At 38.3% G+C, this 23,784-nt stretch overlaps 1 protein-coding gene across 1 annotated transcript in view; it reads right to left on the bottom strand.

Annotated features, from left to right (window-relative positions):
* Positions 1–23,784, bottom strand: part of ITGB1 (integrin subunit beta 1) — a 42,626-nt gene that overhangs the window by 6,378 nt on the left and 12,464 nt on the right. Inside the window, exons 2-15 of the mRNA XM_086742006.1 lie at positions 16,106–16,175; positions 15,773–15,858; positions 14,026–14,248; positions 11,884–12,054; positions 11,341–11,579; positions 9,811–9,966; positions 8,838–8,933; positions 8,110–8,199; positions 7,071–7,211; positions 6,737–6,939; positions 4,410–4,648; positions 2,688–2,910; positions 1,831–2,063; positions 755–921 (exon numbers count right to left, since the gene is read on the bottom strand). Coding sequence (XP_086598132.1) covers positions 755–921; positions 1,831–2,063; positions 2,688–2,910; positions 4,410–4,648; positions 6,737–6,939; positions 7,071–7,211; positions 8,110–8,199; positions 8,838–8,933; positions 9,811–9,966; positions 11,341–11,579; positions 11,884–12,054; positions 14,026–14,248; positions 15,773–15,858; positions 16,106–16,175 — 2,337 coding nt within the window. The remainder of the gene's footprint in view (positions 1–754; positions 922–1,830; positions 2,064–2,687; positions 2,911–4,409; positions 4,649–6,736; positions 6,940–7,070; positions 7,212–8,109; positions 8,200–8,837; positions 8,934–9,810; positions 9,967–11,340; positions 11,580–11,883; positions 12,055–14,025; positions 14,249–15,772; positions 15,859–16,105; positions 16,176–23,784) is intronic.

The raw sequence follows: 23,784 nt of genomic DNA, 5'->3' as shown, positions 1-23,784 counted from the left end.
AAGAAAAGTGTTAGTAGTTTTTTTCCAGCATAGAATTACTTAATTTTCCTAAATAAAAACAAAAGAATTCCTAGGAGATTTTTTTAAAGCATTCTCTTTATCAAGCATATGTGGGTGTTGACTCCTACAGAAGTGCAGTAGAGGGTTTTTGATTAGCAGATTCCTGAAATTTCCCAGAGGCAGCGACCCCATAGCCTACGTAAGCCTACAGACCATAGGCTTATCTTTCTTGCATACTCTTCTGTTTTCTGTTCTGTTGACAAGCAGTTGGGAAGATTTCAACAAAGCAGTACGAGCCATGATTTTGTCACCAGTTACTGCAGTCTCCCAATTAAACCTGCATGAGTATTTACAAGATCTCTTTCATAAGTGTAAAATTTTATTCATTGTTTTATAGAATAGTGACTCTCATCTTCTAATAAACATTTTAATAATATGTGGTACAGTGTAGTAGAATTGCAAAGCTGAACTGTTCAGTCACCATCACATTTTCTCATTGAAATTTTATTTCAGTTTAAGTTAGCACTTGCTTTCCTAACCTAAGATGTGCTTCTCAAGGTGGGCTGGGTTTTTTTTTTTTTGCTAGTGGTAACACATAACATGTTTTAAAGTCAGCTTAAAATAAGAATATTTCTGTTCTCCATAGGCCAAAAGGCAGGAATACAGTCTGAAACATTTAAAGCATGTGAACAAAAACCTTCTATTCTTCCTCACCTACTGTAGCTTTTATACAGATAAAAGCCTCTTGACTTACCGTATCCCACTTGGCATTCATCTTCTCCTTTTCAAATTTAGCAAATTCTCTTCTGTCATGAATGATCATTAGTAGTTTCCAAATCAATAATAATGCAAGTCCAATAAGAACAATTCCAGCAACCACACCAGCTACAATGGGAATGATGTCAGGGCCGCTGGGGCATTCTAGGGAACAAAGCAAGGGAAGTATGATATTTACAAAACAGTAATGTATATCCAGATGCTTTAAAAATTTTATTTTGTACTGTATTTTGAGTATCAGAGATATGCCAATACTGTTCTCCTTCCTAATAATGGAAGTTTTGAAATGTGTACATCCTGTAACATTCCAGCTTATTTTAATCCTCCTAATTTGTGTTCAGTCTCAGCAATAGAACAATTCATGTTCTGACAATAAAGTCTACACACTGCTACAACCCCTTAAGCTATTTATCTGGAGTACTGGAGTAAAATAACTAGCAATTGTATTTTAAACATGCAAGAGCTCCAAGTCAACAGCGATGCTGGAGGGATAAACCAGCTAGAGTACAAATGCAGATTAGCAAAACAGTCCCCACATACTCTGTCACCGGTGCTACAGAAAAGAGGTGTTCCTCATTTTACTTCAGATGGCTGTTACTGTTAGAAGCTAATATACACAGATAAGTAATAACTTTGTTTCTGAAACAGACTTTTTTTTTTAGTATAGTTCCTCATCTTAGGAATTGATCTCTGCTGAAATGCACATCTCCTTTGGATAAAAATGTCATGCACTCTCAAAATAAGTGAATTATGTGTCTGAAAACAGTAATACGAATACAAAATGATTTAAGGTGACTGACATAGAAATAATAATCCTCCAAATGAAATATACACATCTGATTGACTTTTTGGTTTTATAAAACAAAGCCTGTTTCTGTCAGACTTATGTTTTTCTAAAGTCACTCAAGTTTCAGACATCCACAACTCTCACTCAGGGAACAGGTACTTTTTCCAAATGCACCTAACTCATGCAAATCAACCAGAGCTACTTTGTAGTACACAAAACCTGCATGAATTAACAACAAAGACAAAGGGAGAGAGAGTAGTAGTTACCTGGGGTTTCTACCACGTGGACATTGGCTTCACCATTTGAGTTGACAGAATATGTGAAGTAGAACCAGCAGTCATCAACATCCTTCTCTTTGCAATGAGACAGCGGATCAGGCTGTCCGGGCTGTGGCAACTTGTCTCGACTTTCTACCCGTGTCATGTTGAAATGCATACATTCCTGAGAACATGTTTCCTTCTTTTCCCCCTTATCGAAAGCTCTGCATTGAACGCAGTCCCTGTGGAAGTACAAATCAGAAGCAATGCTTTTTAATATGTTTGCAAAAGATTTCTAGCATTTAATCTAAAGAAATGTAAAGGAGAAAGTAGGGAAAAAAGACCAACAAGAACCAACCATTTTGCCATAAAGGCCAGGAAAAAAAAAAATTAGGACACTGCTTTTTACCAGTTAGAACATTTATGTACCTTGTGATTAACAAAAGTCCCCTTTAATAAATTCCTGTCACATTGTAGACTTAAGTTCCCTCCAGCTCTGCAGAAAGCTGGCTGTCAATAATCATACATGAAATAGAGGAAAGCTGTAACCTTCCCAAATCAATCTGAATGGTTAAAATTCATTTAACATAATGTACACATTTCTATGCCTAACAAGAAATGACAGGGAAGAAATAATTAGCCTACCTAGAAGCAATAAAAATACTGTACTAACAATGTTTTGTTTGTAATTATTTATTTTAACCCAACAACTTTTACTGTCTAAAGGGACAATATGATACGGTGTCCCTACACTTCAGGGTAGAACAAAACACAGTATTAAAAGCCTTATTTAAAAAATTCTGCACACGTAAATATCACAAACTTAAAATATATAAAAGTTGGGACTTGGTTTTCTAAGTACTTACTTGTGCTCTGCACAGACACCAAGGCAAGTCTGACACATTTCACATGTGGGGCCTTGGAATTTGGGATCTGTACAATTACAGGTGCCACATTCACAGGTTCCTCTTCCATTGCAAATCTGCCCATTAGATGCCATGCATGGAAAAGTATCCAGAGAACAATCGCAGGCGCTGCCAGTGAAGTTGGGGAAACACTCGCACACTCTGCATTTGCAGATACCGTTTCCTGTGCATTGAAAAGATATTTTGGTGAAATGAAGTCTAATATTAAATACAACGTTTGTGATAGTAAGAAATAAATCTATATAATCTCAGGATAGATACAAGTAAAAGAAAACCCTGGTGGAAAGATAAACGAAGATGCTAATGAATTAAGAGCTACAAAAAAAACCAAAAAAAACCCAACAAACCAAAACATTATCTCCTTCAGAAACTACTTACAGGCGTTTCTCTCCTTTTCCCTTTCTCCTTCATTTGGATTTCCTTTCCTAAACGAAATAACTAGACTAGGGAAAGTTGATTCAGAACAGTACAATGTAATGGCCATATCTCCTCGGTGGAGAGAATTACAGCACTGCTTCAGTTCACGATTTTGTATGTGTATACATGCATTGATCTCTCCTGTCTTTGTATCTATTACTATGCAAATTTATAAAGCAAGACCTAAAAAGATGAGCAATGCAGCAACTTAGACTTCACAACACAGAAAAATTGAACACCTTTGCCTGTCTGGAACACCCCCATTCAGTTCCTGTACTTCTGACCTCACCCACCCAAACAGACTTTATGCTTCTTACACTCCCTATGCAGGAAATAAGATACCTGTATCTCCAAGAAGGGTGATTTTGATGAAATTAAAATGTCTGCGGCTACATCCCTCCTTCACTGAGAATAAAGTGTTTAGGTCAATACTTATCTATCACCATATATTTTGGAACCCCACCATCATTGCTCCTATCCTTTGTGGAGCTGGTGAGCAATAAGTGTATTCTCATAACTCAGCTAAAGCTTAGTGGCTTCTCCGTTTTATTTTTGTATCATAGTCAAGACTGCGGTAGTAGTTACACTCCAGCCATATATTTCCACACGCAGAGCAGCCTAGGGAAGTTCTAGGACAAAAATACATGTAGCAAAATAATTCAGACACTAGCTGCTGATGGATTTTCTAAATGGCTTTTGATTTTGGGAATTAACTGCCATTGAGTCTTGTTTAAAGCACTTAAGGTGTTTTTCTGGATCTTGCACGTTCTAATCTTCACTTACCATTCAGAATAGTCTCAAGACAGCATCTCACTGGTACCTTGTCAAGCACCAAGTCAAGCACTCACTATTACAAGTAAGCTGAGGTGAGGTCATGATCGCTTTTTATTGACACAGTGGTTACACTGAGCCAGTATAACATTATCATCTCAAGGCAGTTGTCTCAGCATTCTTTACTATAATACCTGAGGGTAATTCTGTAATAAACAGCAGAAGTCAAGTTCACTTTACATCCTCCTCAGAGCTGGGATTCAAGGAAGGTGAAATGTGTACTAACACTATAGGTTCATGAGCTGTTTTATTAACAGACAAGTGTTTTCGATCACTAAACCCGTGGATATTCTCATCTCTGTTATCAAGTGGCTATGAGCTTTAAGCTAAGTATCACTACTCTGTGGAGTAGAGTTGACAGATTTGTAAACTGCTGGCCAGTTTTGCCTGCAGAAAACTGAAGTAGTTTCTCACCTCCACAAATCAAACCATTTGATCGATCACAGTTGAAGTTATCACATTCACAATATTTGCCAGAATACACTTCATTGGTGTTTTCTCTTTTCTTGCATACACATTGTCCACAAATGCATTCTCCATTGTTACTACATATTTCTGTACTGTTCTCTCTCCTGCAGTAAGCGTCCATATCCTCACTATTTACTTCATCGGTACTACATTCACATAGTCTTCCAATACGTCCTTCATTACATCTGCAAGGTAAAAACATGACTGAAAATGTAAACTTAATTAGAAGTCATACAATAAAAAGACTGCCAAAATAGCAAAAAGAACAGCAGTAAAAGTGACTATTGTCTCGAGTTAAACTTCAAATTATCTTTTCAGCTGACATCTACTTAGCCGTTCTTGAAGCCACTGGAACAAAATGGACTAAGCAGTTCCTATGCTGATTACTCCTTCCAGGTGAGAAACTATGTGTCACCACCTCTAACTAAATTGCCACATAACCACTATTAATCTCTCTCTCATGTGACAGAATAATGATTATTTTTAAGTGACAGTGACTGTTCACTGTAGTTGCTGTCATCTTTCAATAAAAAGATTTCCCATTAACAATAATTAGGCAGGAGAGTAGATGAACTTCACAGCTGCTGAGCGGAGATCTTCAGGGGCTAGTACTTCTCATTATCAAGGTTAAAATACTGATGAACAAATGGAGTTTGTTCTTGCTCCTGGCAGTGATTGACAAACTGTTGCGAGGAGTCAGAGACAATGGTTCTGTCAGGAAACTGCTACTGTTGCAAAAGCAAAAGGCTGTTCTTACCCAGAGGTCCGTTCTCCCCCATGTGAAACCATGGGGACACCAGTGACAGTGATAACAATTTTAAGAAGTTTTTCTACACAAAGATGGGAAAACCTGTTCTCCTTATTTAAAAGGGAACATCAAAAACTGACTGCAAATTGGAGCTCTGGACCATAAATACTGGACACAAAGTGGCTTATTCCTCAACTTACAGGATACTACGTTATGCGGTTAGGGGACCATACCTCAAGTATGACCTCAGTAAGATCTCAGTCTTTCAAACATCCTGTTAACTACCACCACTAAATGTTAGCCCACCCTACACCACAAGTCCTTTAAGAGTGAAGTCAGTATCTTTTGCTTCATTTTTAATGAGTCACATATTAAACCATGCGGAATGAGAATTCTACATTTTATTTTAGTTACAGTTCACTGAGCAGGAATCAATACTGTTCTCCAAAGTCCTGGATCTTTTGTTTTCCTAGAGAAGATCTTAGAATCATAGAATGGTTAGGGTTGGAAGGGACCTTCAAAGGCCATCTAGTCCAACCCCCCTGCAAGGAGTAGGGACATCCCCAACTAGATCAGGTTGCTCAGAGCCTCATCCAACCTGGCCTTACCATTCTCATCTCAAGGGCTTGCAAGTTTTCATTTCTGCTGCAGGTCTTTTGAGGGGAAAAAAAGGCTTAAAACTTGACTTACTTGGTTGATCTTCAACCAGTCTCCACTGAAACGCTAAGATTTTGCTCTGCTTTCATTGTGTCTAATTCCAGAAAATTCAGTGTCATTTTACTTAATTTTCAAATGTGTAAAATAAGGAACACACATGTAACCTAATCCCTCTGATGGGCAATAATGGATATTTGAAAAGCATAGATATACAAAAAAATATATATATTCTAAAAGATTTAGAGATACATGCAATTAGAAGAAACATTGTAACAAGACCTCCAAAAGGTTAGAAATAAAGCAGGAAGAAGAGACTGGGATGTCATCCAAAATAAAAAGGTAGTTCTTTTATGACTTCTTACTCTTTTCTGCTATGAAACAATTGGTGCCAATCTAAGTAGAAGTTACTACCAAAAAACTAGGAAGCGTTCGAATTTCTCAAAATCAACAGACCTCATTTCAGAACAGTATGAATACTTGCAAAAGCATCACAAAGTCATCTCATTCACTTTGTCCCATAAATCAGTAATTTTGCCATATTACATGGACCTCAAAATTACATTAAGAAATAGAAAAGGCAGTAAGACCTATATCCTTTAAAGTACTGACTCAAGGGCAAATTTGAATTATGACCCGTACAATACTGTCAATCTAATGATCAATACTATGAATTCCAGCATAGGGATTATTGCAGAGATAAGTCAGTATGTCAAAATATCCTAGAAGAAATAGGTCTGTAACAGTAATTCTTGTTCTTTCACTGAAAAAAAAAAAAAAAGTAAGACCAAGTAAACCCTAATTAAGGAAACAAAAAAGTCTTGCTCATATTTCTCTTTTGCAAAAATAAACAAAATCTCTATTTATTTACCTGCATGCACCACATTCAAATGTTCCATTTCCTTCGTGACAGGCTGGACTATTAGGTTCACCTTCACTTTGACATTGACATTCACAGATGAACTGGAGATTAATTTCCACTTCTTCAGTGAATCCCAGTGGTTTAATTTTAATTGTTTCATTTTGTCCCTTCTTTGGACATTCATTAGCTGTTACATTAATCTCAAATTTAACCTGCAAAGAAAAATAAATAGAGTGCCACATTACCAAAAGGAATTTTGTCTGTACTATTAAAAAAACCCCACCTGAGTGTGGGATACTTTAAAGGAATTTTATATTTGAGTAGCAGCACATATGTAAGTTACCTCATCTCCAATTGAAATGTTAGAACATTTCCTTCCATCTTCTTGTGTGTCATTCACTCCATTCTTGCAGAAAGACTTATAACTGATTGTCACTCCTTTTGGTAGCTTACTGTTTTCCAGGATAACCTCTGAAGAAAGGGACTAAACCAATAGTTATTAGCCAACTTTGACTTGAGTCAAACAGCATTTTGTGGAAGAAAACACATTATACAACTATGCATAATCTAAGTGCCAATCCCACGGGCACATTGGAATTATGTAAATTCCACTATGCCAAGAACAGCAGCCCATAGTCACGCTGTGGTGACCTCCTTCTCATGGCTGAACCCTGTTACGCAGGGTCAGGGCAGGTCTCCACAGATGCTGGAGGCACTTGTTTGCCCCATGTAGTCCAAAGGAGAAATGGGGCTCATTTGCACAACACAGCTATAAAGAAAATATTTTGTGGCCAAACCCAAACCCAGGAGTCCCTGAGGTTGATACAGACATTTTCTCTGGGGTCAAGAGGTTGCAAAATAGCCCTTTTCTCTTTGACACGGAGAGAAGGCAAGAACTGAAGATGCTGAAACACTGTGGGTTTTGGTAGTGGATTTTATTTTTTAAAACGGAAAACATGGATGATAAAACAGCATTACAAAGAAAAAGTTAAGTGGCTTTAAGAGTATACCTTTCTAGTCATCTAGTGTCTGAATCATAGAATGGTTTGGGTTGGAAGGGACCTTTAAAGCCCACCCAGTCCAAGCCCCCTGCAAGGAGCAGGGACACTTTCAACCAGATCAGGTTGCTCAGAGCCCCATCCAACCTGGCCTTGAACGTTTCCAGGGATGGGACATCCACCACCTCTCTGGGCAACCTGTGCCAGTGTTCCACCAAATGTCTAATGCGGTTTTACTGCAACGGCAGTATATTTATAGTTTAGTATACTAACTTCCTATTTCATAGGAAAAAAATAAAATCCACCTTGAAGTATCTGCCTCAAAAAAACTCGTAACTTAGAAGCAAGAAAAATTAATACAATCCAAATAAAATCTGAACTTACATTGTATGCATCAATGATCAGCTGAATCACATTGCTGGAGTTTGAAGACAATGTTCCCACTGCTGATTTTGGTATCAGATTTTTCAATTCCTTTCAACATTTACAAAAAATAGAAGGAAAATTACAGTCTTACTAACAAACAAAGTATAATTTGGACTATAAATATCTGTTTGATGACATAATGCTTTAGGGAATTAACTAGACAAGGTTAAAACTATAAAATACATGCATTTCCTATTTCAGAAGCACACCCAGCAGTTCAGTTAATTTTAAACATCAGGAACATAAACAGACCACAAAGGACAAAATATTTTCTTTCATTACATATATATTTTTTTTTCCTTTCATAAAATATTTTCTTTCATAAGTGTGTCTCTTGATATGAACATTGGTCCATATCGTCCTCAGCTATTTTGCTGTAAAAACGTTCACAAAAATTAGCACTGCAAATATGTTCTCCACTCCCTCCCCTCTATAAAGAGGGGCAAGGAGGAGGGGCATTTTCTCCTTTGAAATTACACACGCACTCAGTATCGATTTGAACAAGTAAAAAAGGCTTAATAATAAGAATGTAAATCGCACAATATTACTTCCACGATAACTTAATTCCATTATTATTTTCATTTCAAATCAAGCCATTTTAATGATTTCAGAGCAAATCTGAGTCAGTCTTAGTGCCTGAGGGGAAAAAAGTACAGAGACTAGAAATATGTAGTATTTATCTTTACCTTATAAACTGCCTGAAACTCTTCAGTAACAGCAAAGATTGTCTGAATATTGTTCTCACTAAGCTTCTGTACCAGATGAGCTATAGAGGGATAATCCTATAAAAATACAGCATAAAAGCAATTCAAATTTGGGACACATTGATAGAAGTCAATCAGAAAGACTTTGACATCATAAATACAAATCACCTTTAGAAACATATCTAAGACTTCTAACTTTTTCACCATAACATTATCATATTCTCTGCGATTTAAAGTCTCCAGGTTAAATCCTTAATCTCAATGTCCTCAGAAAATTACCTTTGGCAGTTTTCCATAAAACTTATCTCAGGGAAACCCACTACACCTTTTGCACTGTTTCAATAAAAAAAAAATGAAATAAAACTAAATTAATTTTATGTTTTTATTTAACAATATTCACTTAACTTTGGGAATATATGAACATACAAGCTTTATAAAGCTTACCGGATGGGGTAAACACAATAAATAAGTGTTTTTCTTTTCACCTTTCGTCTGATCTATCTATCAATAAGCCATGAAGGCAATGTCGTTAAGCATATTTTTACCATGAACTCTGCATAAGATTTCAAGTAGTCCTAAAAAAACTGGCCAAGGAGCTCTCGATTGTACAGTATTTTTTTTACAGCAGTAAACTACTTCTGAACACAAAGATGACCGAAATTATAAAATAACGGGACAGAGCTGCCACAGTTTGCCAGCAGACATGCAGGATTATTAACTATTTGAAAGGTTAAAATCCAACAATGCAAATCATAGTGTGAAAGTTGCCATTTTTTTAAGTTTCCTACTTAAAACTGGATTAATTCTTGCACATTTGCTTTAGTTAAGCTACAGTAACTTGATGTGATAAAGAGGTACATGGCTAAAATTCATAAGATGTAGCGGTCTGAAACTATACCTTGAGCTTAAGCATCACAAAATATTACTTTCCCTAGAAGATGATGTAAAGACTTACGTAATAGTGGCTCATTGTGTACATATTATTTTCCAGATGACATTTCCCATCATTTGGTAAAACAATTCCACCAAGTTTACCATCTCCTGCAAAGTGAAATCCAGCATCCGTGGAAAACACTAATAGTCTCGTAACATTTCTCCAGCCAATTTGTTCCTTGGGAAACAAACAAATGGATTTTTGGTACTTTGCATCAACTTATTTTATAGCATTGGAGACCAATACTTGCGATGAAAATGCATGAAAAAGTAGACAGATTTAGAAGAAGTCATGCTGCAAAAGTGTCACCCTGGAAATCATATAATGCACTCAAACCTTAAAAGCACTTGCATTTAATTAAACGCCTGCTCCAAAACATCTGCTGCATGTTTTTCACCGCAGGCAAGAAACATTCTTTTTGAGGTGTACTTTGGTCCGTTCAGTTCTCACTCGAGTATCCGAAGAGCAACAGGGTTTTATAAATCCGGCACATCAGTCCAGCTCCTTAATGTCAAATCCACTTCTATGTCACTACCACGCAGCCCGAGCACAGAGGACATTTGTGTGTAGGGCACTGTTGCAATCTTGAATTGGAAGATTACGCCTTGACTGGTGTTAAGCTCTGAAGAATCATCAGGCTTTGTAAATCTAGTCCAGTTTTGTACACAGCACAGCACTTGCCAGAGGACTGCCCTTTTTCACTGTCCCATGAGCATCCTGGCCCAAGCCTGCAGGGCCTGATTCTGTAATCTGCCCTTTCTTATTTTTCAAAAATTATTCCATTGAGTTGAAGCCCTAGTTAATTTAAGAAGATCATATAGAAGCGTCACATAAATACCAGTTACTATGAAAAATTTAAGAAAACCCAAAACCCTAGAAGGCTTATGATTAACACTGCACTTTTAAATATGACTTCAGATTGTTTCAGAAAGTCCTGACTCAATCAACAGCAAAAATAATATAGTAACAAAGCAATAAACTTGGATACAACTTTTTTTGGGAGTCCATGTTGTACAGGTGTACAGAATGGTCTGTCAGACTACAGAAAGAATCATCACTGGAGTCATGACATCAAAGACGAACGCAGTGATCTAGACCAGATCTTCAAAAATAAACAAAAATCAGGTTTCCATCTACTTCTGTCTGAGAAGCTAGTAGAAGTTACAATTCACCAGACTATTCTGAAATAACAACTAAAAGAAGCATGTAAAGCTTTGAAATAATTTGAGAATAGTTGCTAACTTACGATTTCATACATTTTTGAGCAGAATTTAACTCCTCTTTTACAGCAGACTTTAAAAAGTTAGTCTTTGGAATGCATCTGTCTGCTGTGAACATGACTTCTAATCAGCACTTTCACATTTCCTGGTTTCATTCACGCACCAGAGGTCTCTACAGAAGACAAATGGATGCATCCACTGAGTCTGCCTCGTCTACCTCATCTTGCTAGCATGAGATGACATGTTAAAACATCAGCCACCATAAAACACTAAAGCTGTATTCAAAGAATTTCATCTCATAGAACAGTAAAGAAAACTAATACACACTTACCCCACAAACTGCAACCTGCATTATTGCATCAAATCCGCCTTCAGGAGAATCTAAATTCCCAGAAATGTGCTGTTTACCTACAAGTTCATTGAATTTATTCCCTTCACTGGTAAGGCTGAGCACATTTTTATAGCTAAATGGACTTGTACAGTTCTGGTCACCTGTACAAGGATTTCTGAGCTTGGCTGGTGTTGTACTTATATATGGCATCACAGTTTTCTCCACAAAAGAGCCAAAGCCTAAGACAGAACAATAAAACCCCTGTAAGTTAAAGAATGAAAGTCTCTTACTGAAATTATGACACAATAGAATGCAAATGCGCTATTGCTGAGCTGACATCAGAAATAGCTTTCATACTTGTTTACGTTTCACTTTCTCCACCAAGTACTTTTATGTTCCTCAACAAGTTCTATATATTAGGATATCTGCCATAATACTGCTAATTAAAAAAAAAGACTCTTCATACATAATCATGTGATAAACATCAGGAAGGAAACTTGATTTTTTTTTTTTTTTTTTTTAGAATAGGCAAATCTTTCTTACCAATTCGAAAGTCTGAAGTTATTTTTTCCATTTCTAACATCAGAGCCGTTCCAAGACTTTTCACATTCTCTAAATCATCTTTCATAGAATAGGAGAGGTCCATAAGATAATAAAGGTCAATGGGGTAGTCTTCAGCTCTCTTAAATTTTAAGGAAAAAGTCTGGGGTTCTCCTGTTCCAGAGATTAAACAACAAATAGAAACCATTAAAAATTCCACAACTGCACTGGCAAGAAAAATGTCTTTTTAAGGAAAGGCTTTGAAATAATAATGGAGGTTTTGAAACAGAGGTGAGTGACTTTTTCTCCTGTTAACTGAAATGCTTAACATCAAATTATGATGAAAAAAAACCCCACAATAAGTATTTCTTTCAAATGTCCTACTTCATATTTCTAAGTTATTTTATCTCCCCACAGAAAATACTAGCCTGCCAAAAAAAATCAAGCCTCTCTTAGTTGGTGCAATTTCAAGACTTCATACTTGCAATAATTTTAACAAGGTTCCCGTAAGATTTAATAGCACAAATTTTCAATACCTATTTGCACCCAAGATGACTCCAAAAACTCTCAGGGTTTAGTTTAAAAAAATCCACATTGTTTAAATAGGCTAATAAAAGAAAAAAAAAAAAATCTGGATGGAATATTTCAAGTTACTTTGCATCAAATACAGGCTCAGAGCACAAAACTGGCAGTGAGATAATAGCAAGTTACTATTTGTTGCAATTTTTAGTCCAGACCATGAGTTGTGCCAACAGAAGCGTGTACTCTCACTCTGATTTTGAAAGACACTGCACAAGAATTACTCCCCCTCCAGAAAATGGAAAAGTATTCATTTGCCTATTATATATGAAATAAGGGATAGAATTAGAAGGTTTTTGCGCCACCTCTCTCAGTCACCGAATTTAAATGGTGATATTGCTGCTGCTTAAGTCTGCTTAATTTGCTTAATAGGAGCAAAATCAGGAAACTGGGGAAACCATTAGATCAGCAAAGTGATCGGCATATGGATCATGCAGCTATGCATCACAGTTTTCACAAAAAAAAAAAAAAAAACCCACATCCAAAAAACCACCACCAAAAGCTAAAAGCTTTCAATTGTCCTTTGTACTGTTTAGAAGAGCCTGCATAGAAAGCAAATATCCCCCTCTGCAAGCACCCAGTCCCTCATCAGAGAACTTAGGACCAAGAGAAGGGCTTATAAACAGAGTAATAATCTTTTGGGTAAATGGGTTCTGGTTGCCCAGGTCCTTCATACGTTCTGATGAAGAAACTTCTGTGTCAGAGGGACAACAGTTTTGTTTGCAGCTGGAAATAAATAGGGGTAATATCAAAACTGAAAAATAACCTTGATTCCTTTCCTCTCCTCATCATGCTAAACTTCTTCAGATCATCTCAAATTTATTAAGGCAATCACTAGCAAGCAGCTGACTCGGAGTGCAGGCTCTTATTCCAGGTGGATACAAGGCAGCTGTTGAATGCATCTGCAGTACCTAGGAACTCTCCTTAAGGACCACCTCCATTATGCTCAAGTCCTGTATGAGCTACTACCCCTGGGGTTTCTTTCCCCTCATTTGAATGAAATTAAGTTCTCTTTAGGAGCTGGAAATGGTACACAACTATTTTTTTTCTCATTATTGTATTCCCGTGTCCACATCTTTAGCCTCTGGAAAGTATTTTACATAGCAATCAAAAAATCCTGCCTCATAACTACAAAACCATTTAGTTTAGACACACAGACTTTAGGCAACAGCAGTACTTCAAGGAAAAGGAAATGCTCTCATAACTTCTCTAAGTTTTTGCTCACTCCTCTACTTCCATTCTATGAAGCCACATTGTAGAAAAATCAACTACAAAATACTGAAACCAAAACAATTTCACCTTTCTGATATATGTAGCAATCCATGCTGTACCTATTTTCTCCTAAGCTCTATCGGGAACAAGTGATAACATCTAACCTTTCCTAAAAAACAAACAGTATTTGGAGTATCTAAACACCTGGGGCTGACCTCAATGGCTCTGCTATCATTCAGGTTATCTGAATAATAATAAGTTTCTGTAACAAAATGGTTACACATTCAAAACAAAAAATGCAGATGTGGTGGTGACAGAAAAATCATCCAAAGACTGGAATGAAACTGTCCTTACCGACTCTTAGTTTCAGTACTAATTTTTGTGGCTGGATCTGTGTAATGGCCTCTGGTTTCAGCTTCTCTGCAGCACCTATCTTACGATTCGTTACTTCTCTATCTTCAAGCACCTGTTTGCTACCTCTGGGATTTTCTATATCTTCCACAGGACAGCCTTTACTCTTTAGTGCTGCCAAATCATCACATCGGGCAGATGTTGGTTCTCCTTCTTGCAAAAAGTCCTAGAAAACACAAGCAAAAGAGTGTCAAGTTTACAGCTACACAATAACACTGTTTACAATTACTTTTTTTTTTTTTAAGTTCAGTCATAAAACACACAGTCCTGAAATATGTTAAATTATACTAAGTACATCAGTGACTACTATTTAGTTCAGGAGTTTGCATCTACTTAAATTTATCTGTGTATAAAATATAAGTAAGACGAAAGAAAAAATTGTCCAAAGTCTCCTCTGACAGCAGCAGGGCAGCCTTTTAAATCAGCTGCTCTAAAAGTGCCAGCAGGTGGAAAAAGTGCTCATCTTCATGCAGCTGTCAATAATGTGAACTTATTTGTACAGCCTACTTGGCAACTACCGTCCCTTTTAATTATTTCTTTTTTTTTTTTGGGAAGGCTTTAATTAAAGCTTATGTAAGTGTACCATGGTACTCCACAACAAAATAATGGCAACATGCTGACAGAGCAAGGGAAAGACAGACAACAGCTCTTTTATTTTGGAGAAATTCAATCCGAAAGTAAGATCCATAAGCAAAACCAATATGTAACTTTGTTCTGAATAACAAATTACTGTTACCTCAAACCTAAAAAAAGCTCTGACCTCAAATATAAACAAAGCAAGCTTCTAATTGGGAAACCTGGCAATTCTGACACCCCCCCCCCCCAATATGCATATAAAATAAACAGATCTTAAAGCTCATCAGTTCTTGATGACCAGGACCTACAATGAATCTGACAGCTCACAGCCAAATTTTAAAGTTAGTCAGTTTAACTAAATGTTTAAAGTTTATAAGCTGGTTTGGGGGATAGTAAGTAGGTACTAAAAGGAAATAAATATACATTATCACATTCTAGCAAGAAACAGGAAAATTTCCCAGTTTTCAGTAACAAACCAAGAAGAGTTTCTCTTCTGTTTCTAACCCGAAGAAGACAGTTCAGCATATACTTGATTAAGTCACACAATTTAAGACTATCTTACATTTTTATTGCCTGAATTTCTAATTACACAAGAAAGTACTCATTTTATATTTCATACTGAAACAAACCACTCACCCATACAAGCCAATCTCCAAGCCAATCTCCTACCCCCAAAGTCTACCAACAACAGAAAACTAAAATTTTAACATCTTTCTTTCATAAACGAAACCCTTCAATCTCTTCCCCTACTCCACCTATGTCTGTCTAAAATTACCTCTTACTCTAACGTCACTGGAAGAATATAATTAAGCACACCCAGACAGACTCCATGCTGGAATGATTTTAAATAACTAGGAGGCAGCCTGTAGGGTCCATATACACTTAAGATTTAGAAAACGAGATGTAAACACATTGTGAAAAGCAATCATACTCAAATCAATACATCAGGAAAATCATTGTATCTGAATTTTTAAGTACAAATAAGTATCAAATTGCAGAGCTATAGGAAACTATTATTAATGAAAACAGACATTTTTACACATTTAAAATACTTACTAGAATTTGAAACCAAGGAAAAAAAAACAAGCCATAAAAGGAATTTTGCAACACTTACTGTTTTTTTACACCAACCACAGTTCGGTCCTGCTTGTATACATTCACCGCATGATTTTGCATTAGCTTTTATGCAGTCACTTCCACCTAGCAAAGAACACAAATCAGCCACTTCATTTATAAAACGGTACTAACAATAACAGAGTTTTAGTTGGTTTCATTCTGGCTTTGTAAACCAAGTTCTAACTACAAACAGGTTATTAACATGAGATATGATTGACACATTGCCATTAGCACTTGTTTAACAATGATATATTCACCTACATAAATAACTGCTAACTACATATAGTTTTAAAGCAACATTGAACTACTGCAGTGAAATCAAGTGACTTACCTTGCTGAGCAAATCCATTCCATATCAAGCAACAGAGGATGCCAGCCCATGTAAGTAATTTTAAATTAATCTGAAATACAAAAAGGGAAGACTAAATTGTATGATTTATTGTAACGGGTAACGAAAAAAAAAAAACAAACAAACACTTGCATGAAACTGCAGACACGTAACTGTTTCAGAGGAAACAAGGAACATGGAGCAGATGCAAATTAAATGATCTTACTTGTACCAGCAGGACAGTTTTGCTCTAATACAAGCAAACAAACCTGTTTGTGGGCTAAACCCTATTTAGAAGACATCAAAAAGGGTGGCTTCTCAATTTATTTTGAAATACTCTTATGCTAGGTAAACCAGCAAGCTACGAGAAATTTGAAAACACTGTTAGTCGGGGCGGGGGGTGGGGGGAAGAACCCAAACCAGTCTACTAACGTCTTATAAAAAATGTTTATGCTCTGAATGTTATCAGAGAAAGCTGAAGTTATCTTCTAAATAAAGATATCACAGAAATACAAGATGGAAACGGAGCTTCTCTATTCAACTCTGTTTTAAGATAAACATCAAGGCCCTTTCCAAAGTATGTTCATCTGAATTTTCAAAGGGCATTTTACAGCCTAACTTTGCACCTTACACTCCAAACTAGAAATTTCCTCTCACAATATACAACATAAAGCATCCTTGATATAAACTCAGCCCCTTTTTTTCTTCTTTGGTCAACAGAGAATTAATAGGTATGATCCTTATTAAAGAAAAAGCAGTCTACCCTTTGTTCAGTGCTATAAGTCTTAATGAAAGCCTGTCAGAAAAAATACATACATACAAACTATTTAATTTATGTGTTTTATGGTACAAGACCTGAATGCTTACAAACCACAGTTCAGGGTTAGTGACTTGTAATTTTCCCTAATCAATGGTGAGACCTCGCTTAGTACGCAAGAGCTAGGATTATGTTCTAAAAACAGGTTTCAAATAGACCATTTTTTCCTAAATTTTCTTTTACTCTAACAGCAGGTAGTCAGTCAGGGTTAGCTGTCACATCTTTGAAATTTTGGTACTATTTTTAATTCCATTTCTCTTTCACGCATTATAAAAATTATGAGAACTTGGATCGTGGCTGCCAATTTCCTTGGCCACCCTAAAATGCTATTCCTAATTAAAGTCTTTCCAGTCATCCTGGAAACATCAATACTCTTAATACCTTTTTGTTCTAAAAAGTATCTTGCAATATAGCCAAGAAAAAGTGAATTTGGCAGAGTCTTTTAAAATGAACCTGTCATCTTCTAGAAGATGTACTATTCATATAAATTAGCAGCAAAGTGAACAAAGCTTAAATTAGCACAGCAGTTGAGCTTCGGTTTTCCCACACTGTTTTAGGGTCATTCATAATTGTTACTTTGCACATCCAGCCAGACCTAACAGAGAAGAGACAGCTGCTCTAAAATCTGGTGGAGAAGGTTTCAAACAGAAGCCAACCCTTTGCTACCAAGTTGTATCCAACAACAGTGTTAGATGGTTCATATTTTTCTGAACAATCATTTTGGCCCACTCTTCAGGGGATGCTTTAGCCAGAGGGTGGCGGGGGGGAGCTTACACAAAGGCGAATTAAGAGGATTTGCTGTGGAATGACTTTGCCAGATGTTATGCATATGCACATAAGAAATCACTGATTAAAAATGAAAGAAAAGAAAAATTGAACTGTGAATTATACCTTACTTCACTTCTGAGCATTACTTATTGCACATATCCAATGCCAATTCTTCCCTCTGCCCATCACTTTGAATGAAGGACCATCTGTCCTTCATTAGCAAAAACTCCTTCATGAACATTCTTTTACTGAGTTCCCTCTATAAGCAACCCCCTAAATCAAACCTGCGCAACCACAAACCTTGATCGCAGGGAAACTCTGACCCAACAAATGTGAGTAGGTGGAAAATACATGAAGGGCCTGAATGAAGGTTACAGAAAGAGAGCAGTTACACGGTGCAGGAGCTATCAGACTGATTCCTATCAGACTAGGAATCAGAAGGGGAAAGCCTTACCAGGTTGCTCAACTTTTAGGTTCCTTCTTTTCTGGTTTTATGGTAGGTATGTTCTGTGTTTAGCAAACCTTACTTCCCTCAAATGAAAGGGTATTCTGTTACTTGAGAAGCAGTTTTGCTTTAAGTACGGCCCAGAACGGGGTGGGCTTTTCAGTAAGAAAAAACCTAAGCTGCTGACATCAGTTTAGTACCGTCTTTTCTGTTAGCCGAAATGAGAAAATTATAAACAGTTCACCTTTTTAGGGCAGACTAGCAGCAGATGCACAGCAAGCCCATGCAGACTATATAAATAAGTCAGCAAAGATGTGACACAGTGCTAAAACTATGACTAAGACCATTTGGAAGAGAAACGTTCCTGTGGAAATGCATCTGCATGATGAATGTCGTTCCGGGCACAGATTCCCTGTAAAGTTAACAAGGAAAATGTCCTCTTCCATATATGGCTAGGCCATGGCCTCTCTAAAGCAAGCTGCCTGCCCTCCGACACGCTAGCTCGCTTCCTTTACCTCCACTGCTTAATAGCTTTTCCATCTGCTGAGTCTTGGAAAAACTCGAGTAAAGATTTGCTAATTTGGATTCACTGCCGATTGTTCTTTCATGCAAGCAAAGCGATGCACATCCTCGGCCACCAAACCTCCTCCCAGCCTGGTCACAACAGCGTCAAATACATTCTCCTCCAAATCACTGGTTAGTACTGTGGATTGCCCTGTTGCAGATTTTTCTATTAAGGGAATAAACCAAAACAAATAACGTCTAACTACAGTAGACTGCCAAAGGAAGCCTTCAGAAACCGTTGGTGGAGCTGGAGCTAACCCTCGTGTCAGTATTCAACCACAGATGATGGGAACAGAAAAGACCCCATTGTTACAAGAAATAAATGAAATTTTTTGCGCAACATTTACATATTTTCTATTATATTTGTTCTCCTCTTTTTAATTAAATTCTTGAAAAATATCCCAGAATCCTTGAAAAAGTGTTTCCCTTCCCCCTCCCGAAGAAAAAGCAGCTGAAAGCTTACAAAAAATAGCTCACTAAGAACTGAAATGTCTTTAACAACTTTACCGCCAGTTGGGTCCCTTTTAAAAGGCCGCAAACGGTGTGCTGTTGAAAAACGGATTTTAAAATTATTTCTGCAAATTTTTAAACAGTACTCTGCTAATCATCAAGATATTTAGAAATTAATTTCACTACTCCACAGCACTAAAGCCTTTTGCAGCTTTTAAAATTTATTATTAGAACAGTGATAGCATCTGTGGGGAGAATTAACGGGGCAAACAGGATCGAGAAAAAAAAAAAAGGCAAGAGTTATAGAAACACTAATTCTTTTAATATTAAATATCAATGGCTATGCTGCTCTCCTCTCTCACCACCCTTCAGCTCAGCATTTCACCCCACCTGACGCAGCCAGTTGACATCGATATTAAGGCAACGTTAACAACAAGCCGTTAGGCCACTGCAGTATTCGATTTACTCAGCCACGCAGCTCCTCATCTGACCCAGTACTCCAGCATTCACCAAGCTAGTGCCAAGCAAAGGAAAACACTACCAGGCATCTGCCCTTACTGTGTACTGAAGCGTGCCCTGCTGCAAAGTTTTCTATTGAAATACACAACCATGCTTCAGGCCACTGGGGAAACATTTAAATATACAGTAAGAGTAGAGTTGTGCAGAAGCCACCTTTTTGAGGCAACAGCCAGACAGTCTACTTATTCCCATCCCCAAGCACCACTCCAATTACGCTTATAAACCTAGAAATGAATGAGCAACTCACACTTTTGGACTAGCGTTTGTGCTTCCCGCAGACTGACGCCTCTTTGCATCAGTTGTGTTTTCACAGGTTTAAAGCTTGATTCAGAAATGTTGTATGCAACTGATCTCTCCTAGAGCGGAGATTATGTTTACAGCCACTTTCATCTAGCATAAGGATAGAAAGTCACTTAAGAGAGCTGCTCCATCCTCCTCGTTGATTATTCACCCTTGTTAATCAACCTCCTGGTTGATTATTCTGACTGCTTTCGTTTCTGACCAGTGCTAGCATTACTGCAGCCATCAAGGAGCGCTACAGCGAGGAAAAGAACTTGGTGAAACACTAATTCATCAAATAAAGTGGCTAGTTTCAGCCACCTGGCTACAAACATGTTTGTCCTGGCATGGCGGAGGTGGTGAGATCAGTATGGAGAAAAAGATAACTTGGGGGGGGGGGGGGGGGTGGGGGGAAGCAAAGGATACTGGTTCTCAGCCACAGACTACAGTGGTCACACAGTCAGCCCCCCACCCCCAGTCATCAAGACTCTGGTTATAAAAAGAGCAGGAAGAGACATGTTTCTAAAATAAGCTGAACTAAATAGCCTCTGGAGACGCCTGTTTCAGGACTCGATGGCTACCCTGCTAAAAAAGATCCTTCTTCCCCTCACTCCAGAAGGTTTACTGGCTTTAGCTCAGGGCCACGCTTTTCAGAGTGAATTTTAAGGACTGGCAAGCCAAGACTCATACACATTTCTGAAAAAAATGGGAGGACGGCAAGGGAAAAAGGACTCAGTGATTTTCTTAACTGGAGAAACCAAACAACCCCAGTGACATGTCAACTGGTTGACAGCTGATGGCTGAAGATTAAGAAATTTTAATGAAAGAATCAAAACCTTAACTCACCCTGCAAAACTATTTGTTCCCTGATGTGGGCCAGCCCTGTGACGACTGCCCCTCACAGACAGGGCCAGCTCCCAGCCCTGTACCATCAGAGATGAGCTAGTGGAGTACACCCATGTAAGCGAAGTGAACATGATGGGAATAGTCCAGATGGACAACAAAAGTGCAGTCTCAAGAGCAGGACTCTGCAGCACCCCAATCCAAATGGAAATGCTAGAAGTAAGCCTGCCTTCAACAGCCTGTGTATCTACCAGTCTATCAACAGCACAGCTCATCAAGACCACAATGTTCTTTCTCCTTCCGGCAACTTCATAGATATTAACAGAGCAGGTTTTGAACTGCTTGCAGTAATACGGAAAGAATGGGACATTAACTCAGATTAACGTGCAAACTAAGAAATGCTTTAGCACTGAAGCAGCTTTCACACAAAAAAATTCATCACATTAAGACTGCTTACTCAAACTGTGTCCTGAAAAAGCTCTAAGGCACAACCACCTACTGTGATGCTACAGGATAAAAGGATCAGCAATATTTCACATTGGACTTCACTTCTCTGTCTGTCAGTTATCATCTCTAAGTTAATGGAATAAAACAAGCATAGTCACAAAATACTCACGACAAGCACTTCCATAACCACTTCGTTTTAGTGAGGCATCAGATATTAAAATAATATGTAATAAATCCGTTAGGACTTAAACTAAACTTTTCTTTAACTAAAAAGAGTTAAAACTTACAGGGAACTTGATTTTCTGCTTAGGTTAGAGAGACCAGTTCCTCCAATATGGTTATCTGAGGCTATCTGCCAAAATTAGTGTATGTCACTGGTTAGTTCAGAAGACCCCTTCGCACGGTTGGGAGTTAAAAAGAAAAAAAGAAAAAAAAAAAAAAAGAAAGAAAAGATGAGAATACACATTTCTGCATGCCAGAACCATGGGGAAACATACCACAATTCTGCAGATTCTGCATGAAAACTACTGTGTCCCCCTCCTGTTCTAGGTAAGGCAGACAAACACACACAGCAACACAACTGGTTTGCTAAGACTCTCAGTTACACTGCGCTACTACCCATAGTCTATTCACACTCACAGCTCTAAAAAAACTCTGAAGAGATCAATTAATCAAAAAGAACTGGATTCAATGAGAAAAATCAATAAGCATTAGATTCCAAAATAGACTTGTAATTCTGAAACTACTGCGGAAAACCCAGCATGGGCACCTGCGTCGCATCGCCTCTTCAGCCGAATACATGAAAACGTTCATGTACAAGTATCACAGCTCATGAGAACAGATCTGGAAGGTTGTTCCTGGTATCGGCTTGTGTCCCCAGAGTACGGGGTGTTTGTCAGTTTATATAGCTCACAGCTGCTCCAAGACAGAACAGCTAACTCCACAAGCACTTACACAGTTTGACCATATTATTCTTTATATATAGAATTTATTGATATTTGTTCCTGGATTTGACAGGAGCCCTCAACTTACTGCCAGTTCTAAACAGGAGAACAAAAAGCAATTAGGTATTTTTCTGAAAAGTGTTTTTTGGTCTTGATTTGAATTACTGGAATGAATTCCATCCAAATTAGGTGCCTGGCAGCAGGGACGGGGAAGGAGATTTTTCTTGATAAAGCATGTAAGTTTCCTCTATAATCTGGAAAAAAAGAAAGAGGTGCTGATTTAAAAACAACTGCAGATGAGTGGCGTTCCTCAGGGGCTGGTATTGGATCTGGCCCTGGTTAACAATTTTGTTGGTGGCATGGACAGTGGGATACAGTGCACCCTCAGCAAGTTCGCTGACGACACCAAGCTGTGTGGTGCTGTCAACATGTTGGAGGGAAGGGATGCCATCCAGAGGGACCCTGAGAAGCTGGAAAGGTGGGCCCATGAGAACCGCACGCAGTTCAACCAGGCCAAGTGCAAGGTCCTGCATATGGGTCAGGGCAACCCCAGGCACAAACACAGACTGGGCGGGGAATGGATTGACCGCAGCCCTGAGGAGAAGGACTTGGGTGTGCTGGTGGATGAGAAGCTCAACATGAGTTGGCAATGTGTGCTTGCAGCCCAGAAAGCCAACTGCCTCCTGGGCTGCATCAAAAGAAGTGTGGCCAGCAGGTCGAGGGAGGGAATTCTGCCCCTCTACTCCGCTCTCGTGAATACTCCAGTACTGGAGTACTGTGTCTAGTTCTGGAGCCCCCAACATAAGAAGGACGTGGACCAGATGGAGCAAGCCCAGAGAAGGGTCACAAAGATGATCAGAGGGCTGGAGCACCTCTCCTATGAGGCCAGGCTGAGAGAGTTGGGGCTGTTCAGCCTGGAGAAGGGAAGGCTCCAGGGAGACCTTATAGCAGCCTTCCAGTACCTAAAAGGGGCTTATAAGAAAGACTGGGACAGACTTTTTAATAGGGCCTGCTGCCATAGGACAAGGGTTAATGATTTTAAACTAAAAGAGGGTAGATTTAGATTAGATATAAGGAAGAATTTTTTTTTACAATAAGGGTGGTGGAACACTGGAACAGGTTGCCCAGAGAGGTGGTGGATGCCCCACTTCTGGAAACATTCAAGGCCAGGTTGGACGAGGCCCTGAGCAACCTGATCTGGTTGAAGGCGTCCCTGCTCCTTGCAGGGGGGTTGGACTAGATGACCTTTAAAGGTTCCTTACAACCCAAACTATTTTACGATAAAGTTTTATGATATTTGACATCTCTCTGCCTTGAGAAAGATAAAACATGGTAGATTCAGTTTGTAACAGAGGGTGGTAATGGTTCCCAGATATTTTACAGCATTGAGGCACACCCAGGAAGTAACATAACTGGGCTCCACTACCTCAGCCCCAACGGTTTTGAGTTCACATCTCCTGGGAATGCTCTGTCATCCTACAGGATATACTAGTAAGGGCACTCTCCACTGCTCTTATTAAACCAAAGCTGCTATGCAACCAAGAATGAAAGGCATGGAGACAAAAAATGAGCTGATAAAGTTTTGGCTCTTGTTTATCTACTGAAG

The sequence above is a fragment of the Chlamydotis macqueenii genome, chromosome 2, assembly GCF_036417535.1.
Source record: "Chlamydotis macqueenii isolate bChlMac1 chromosome 2, bChlMac1.mat, whole genome shotgun sequence".
Lineage (NCBI taxonomy): Eukaryota > Metazoa > Chordata > Aves > Otidiformes > Otididae > Chlamydotis > Chlamydotis macqueenii.
The sequence above is the reverse complement of the archived record's forward strand: the minus strand, read 5'-3'. Positions and strand labels throughout refer to the sequence as shown.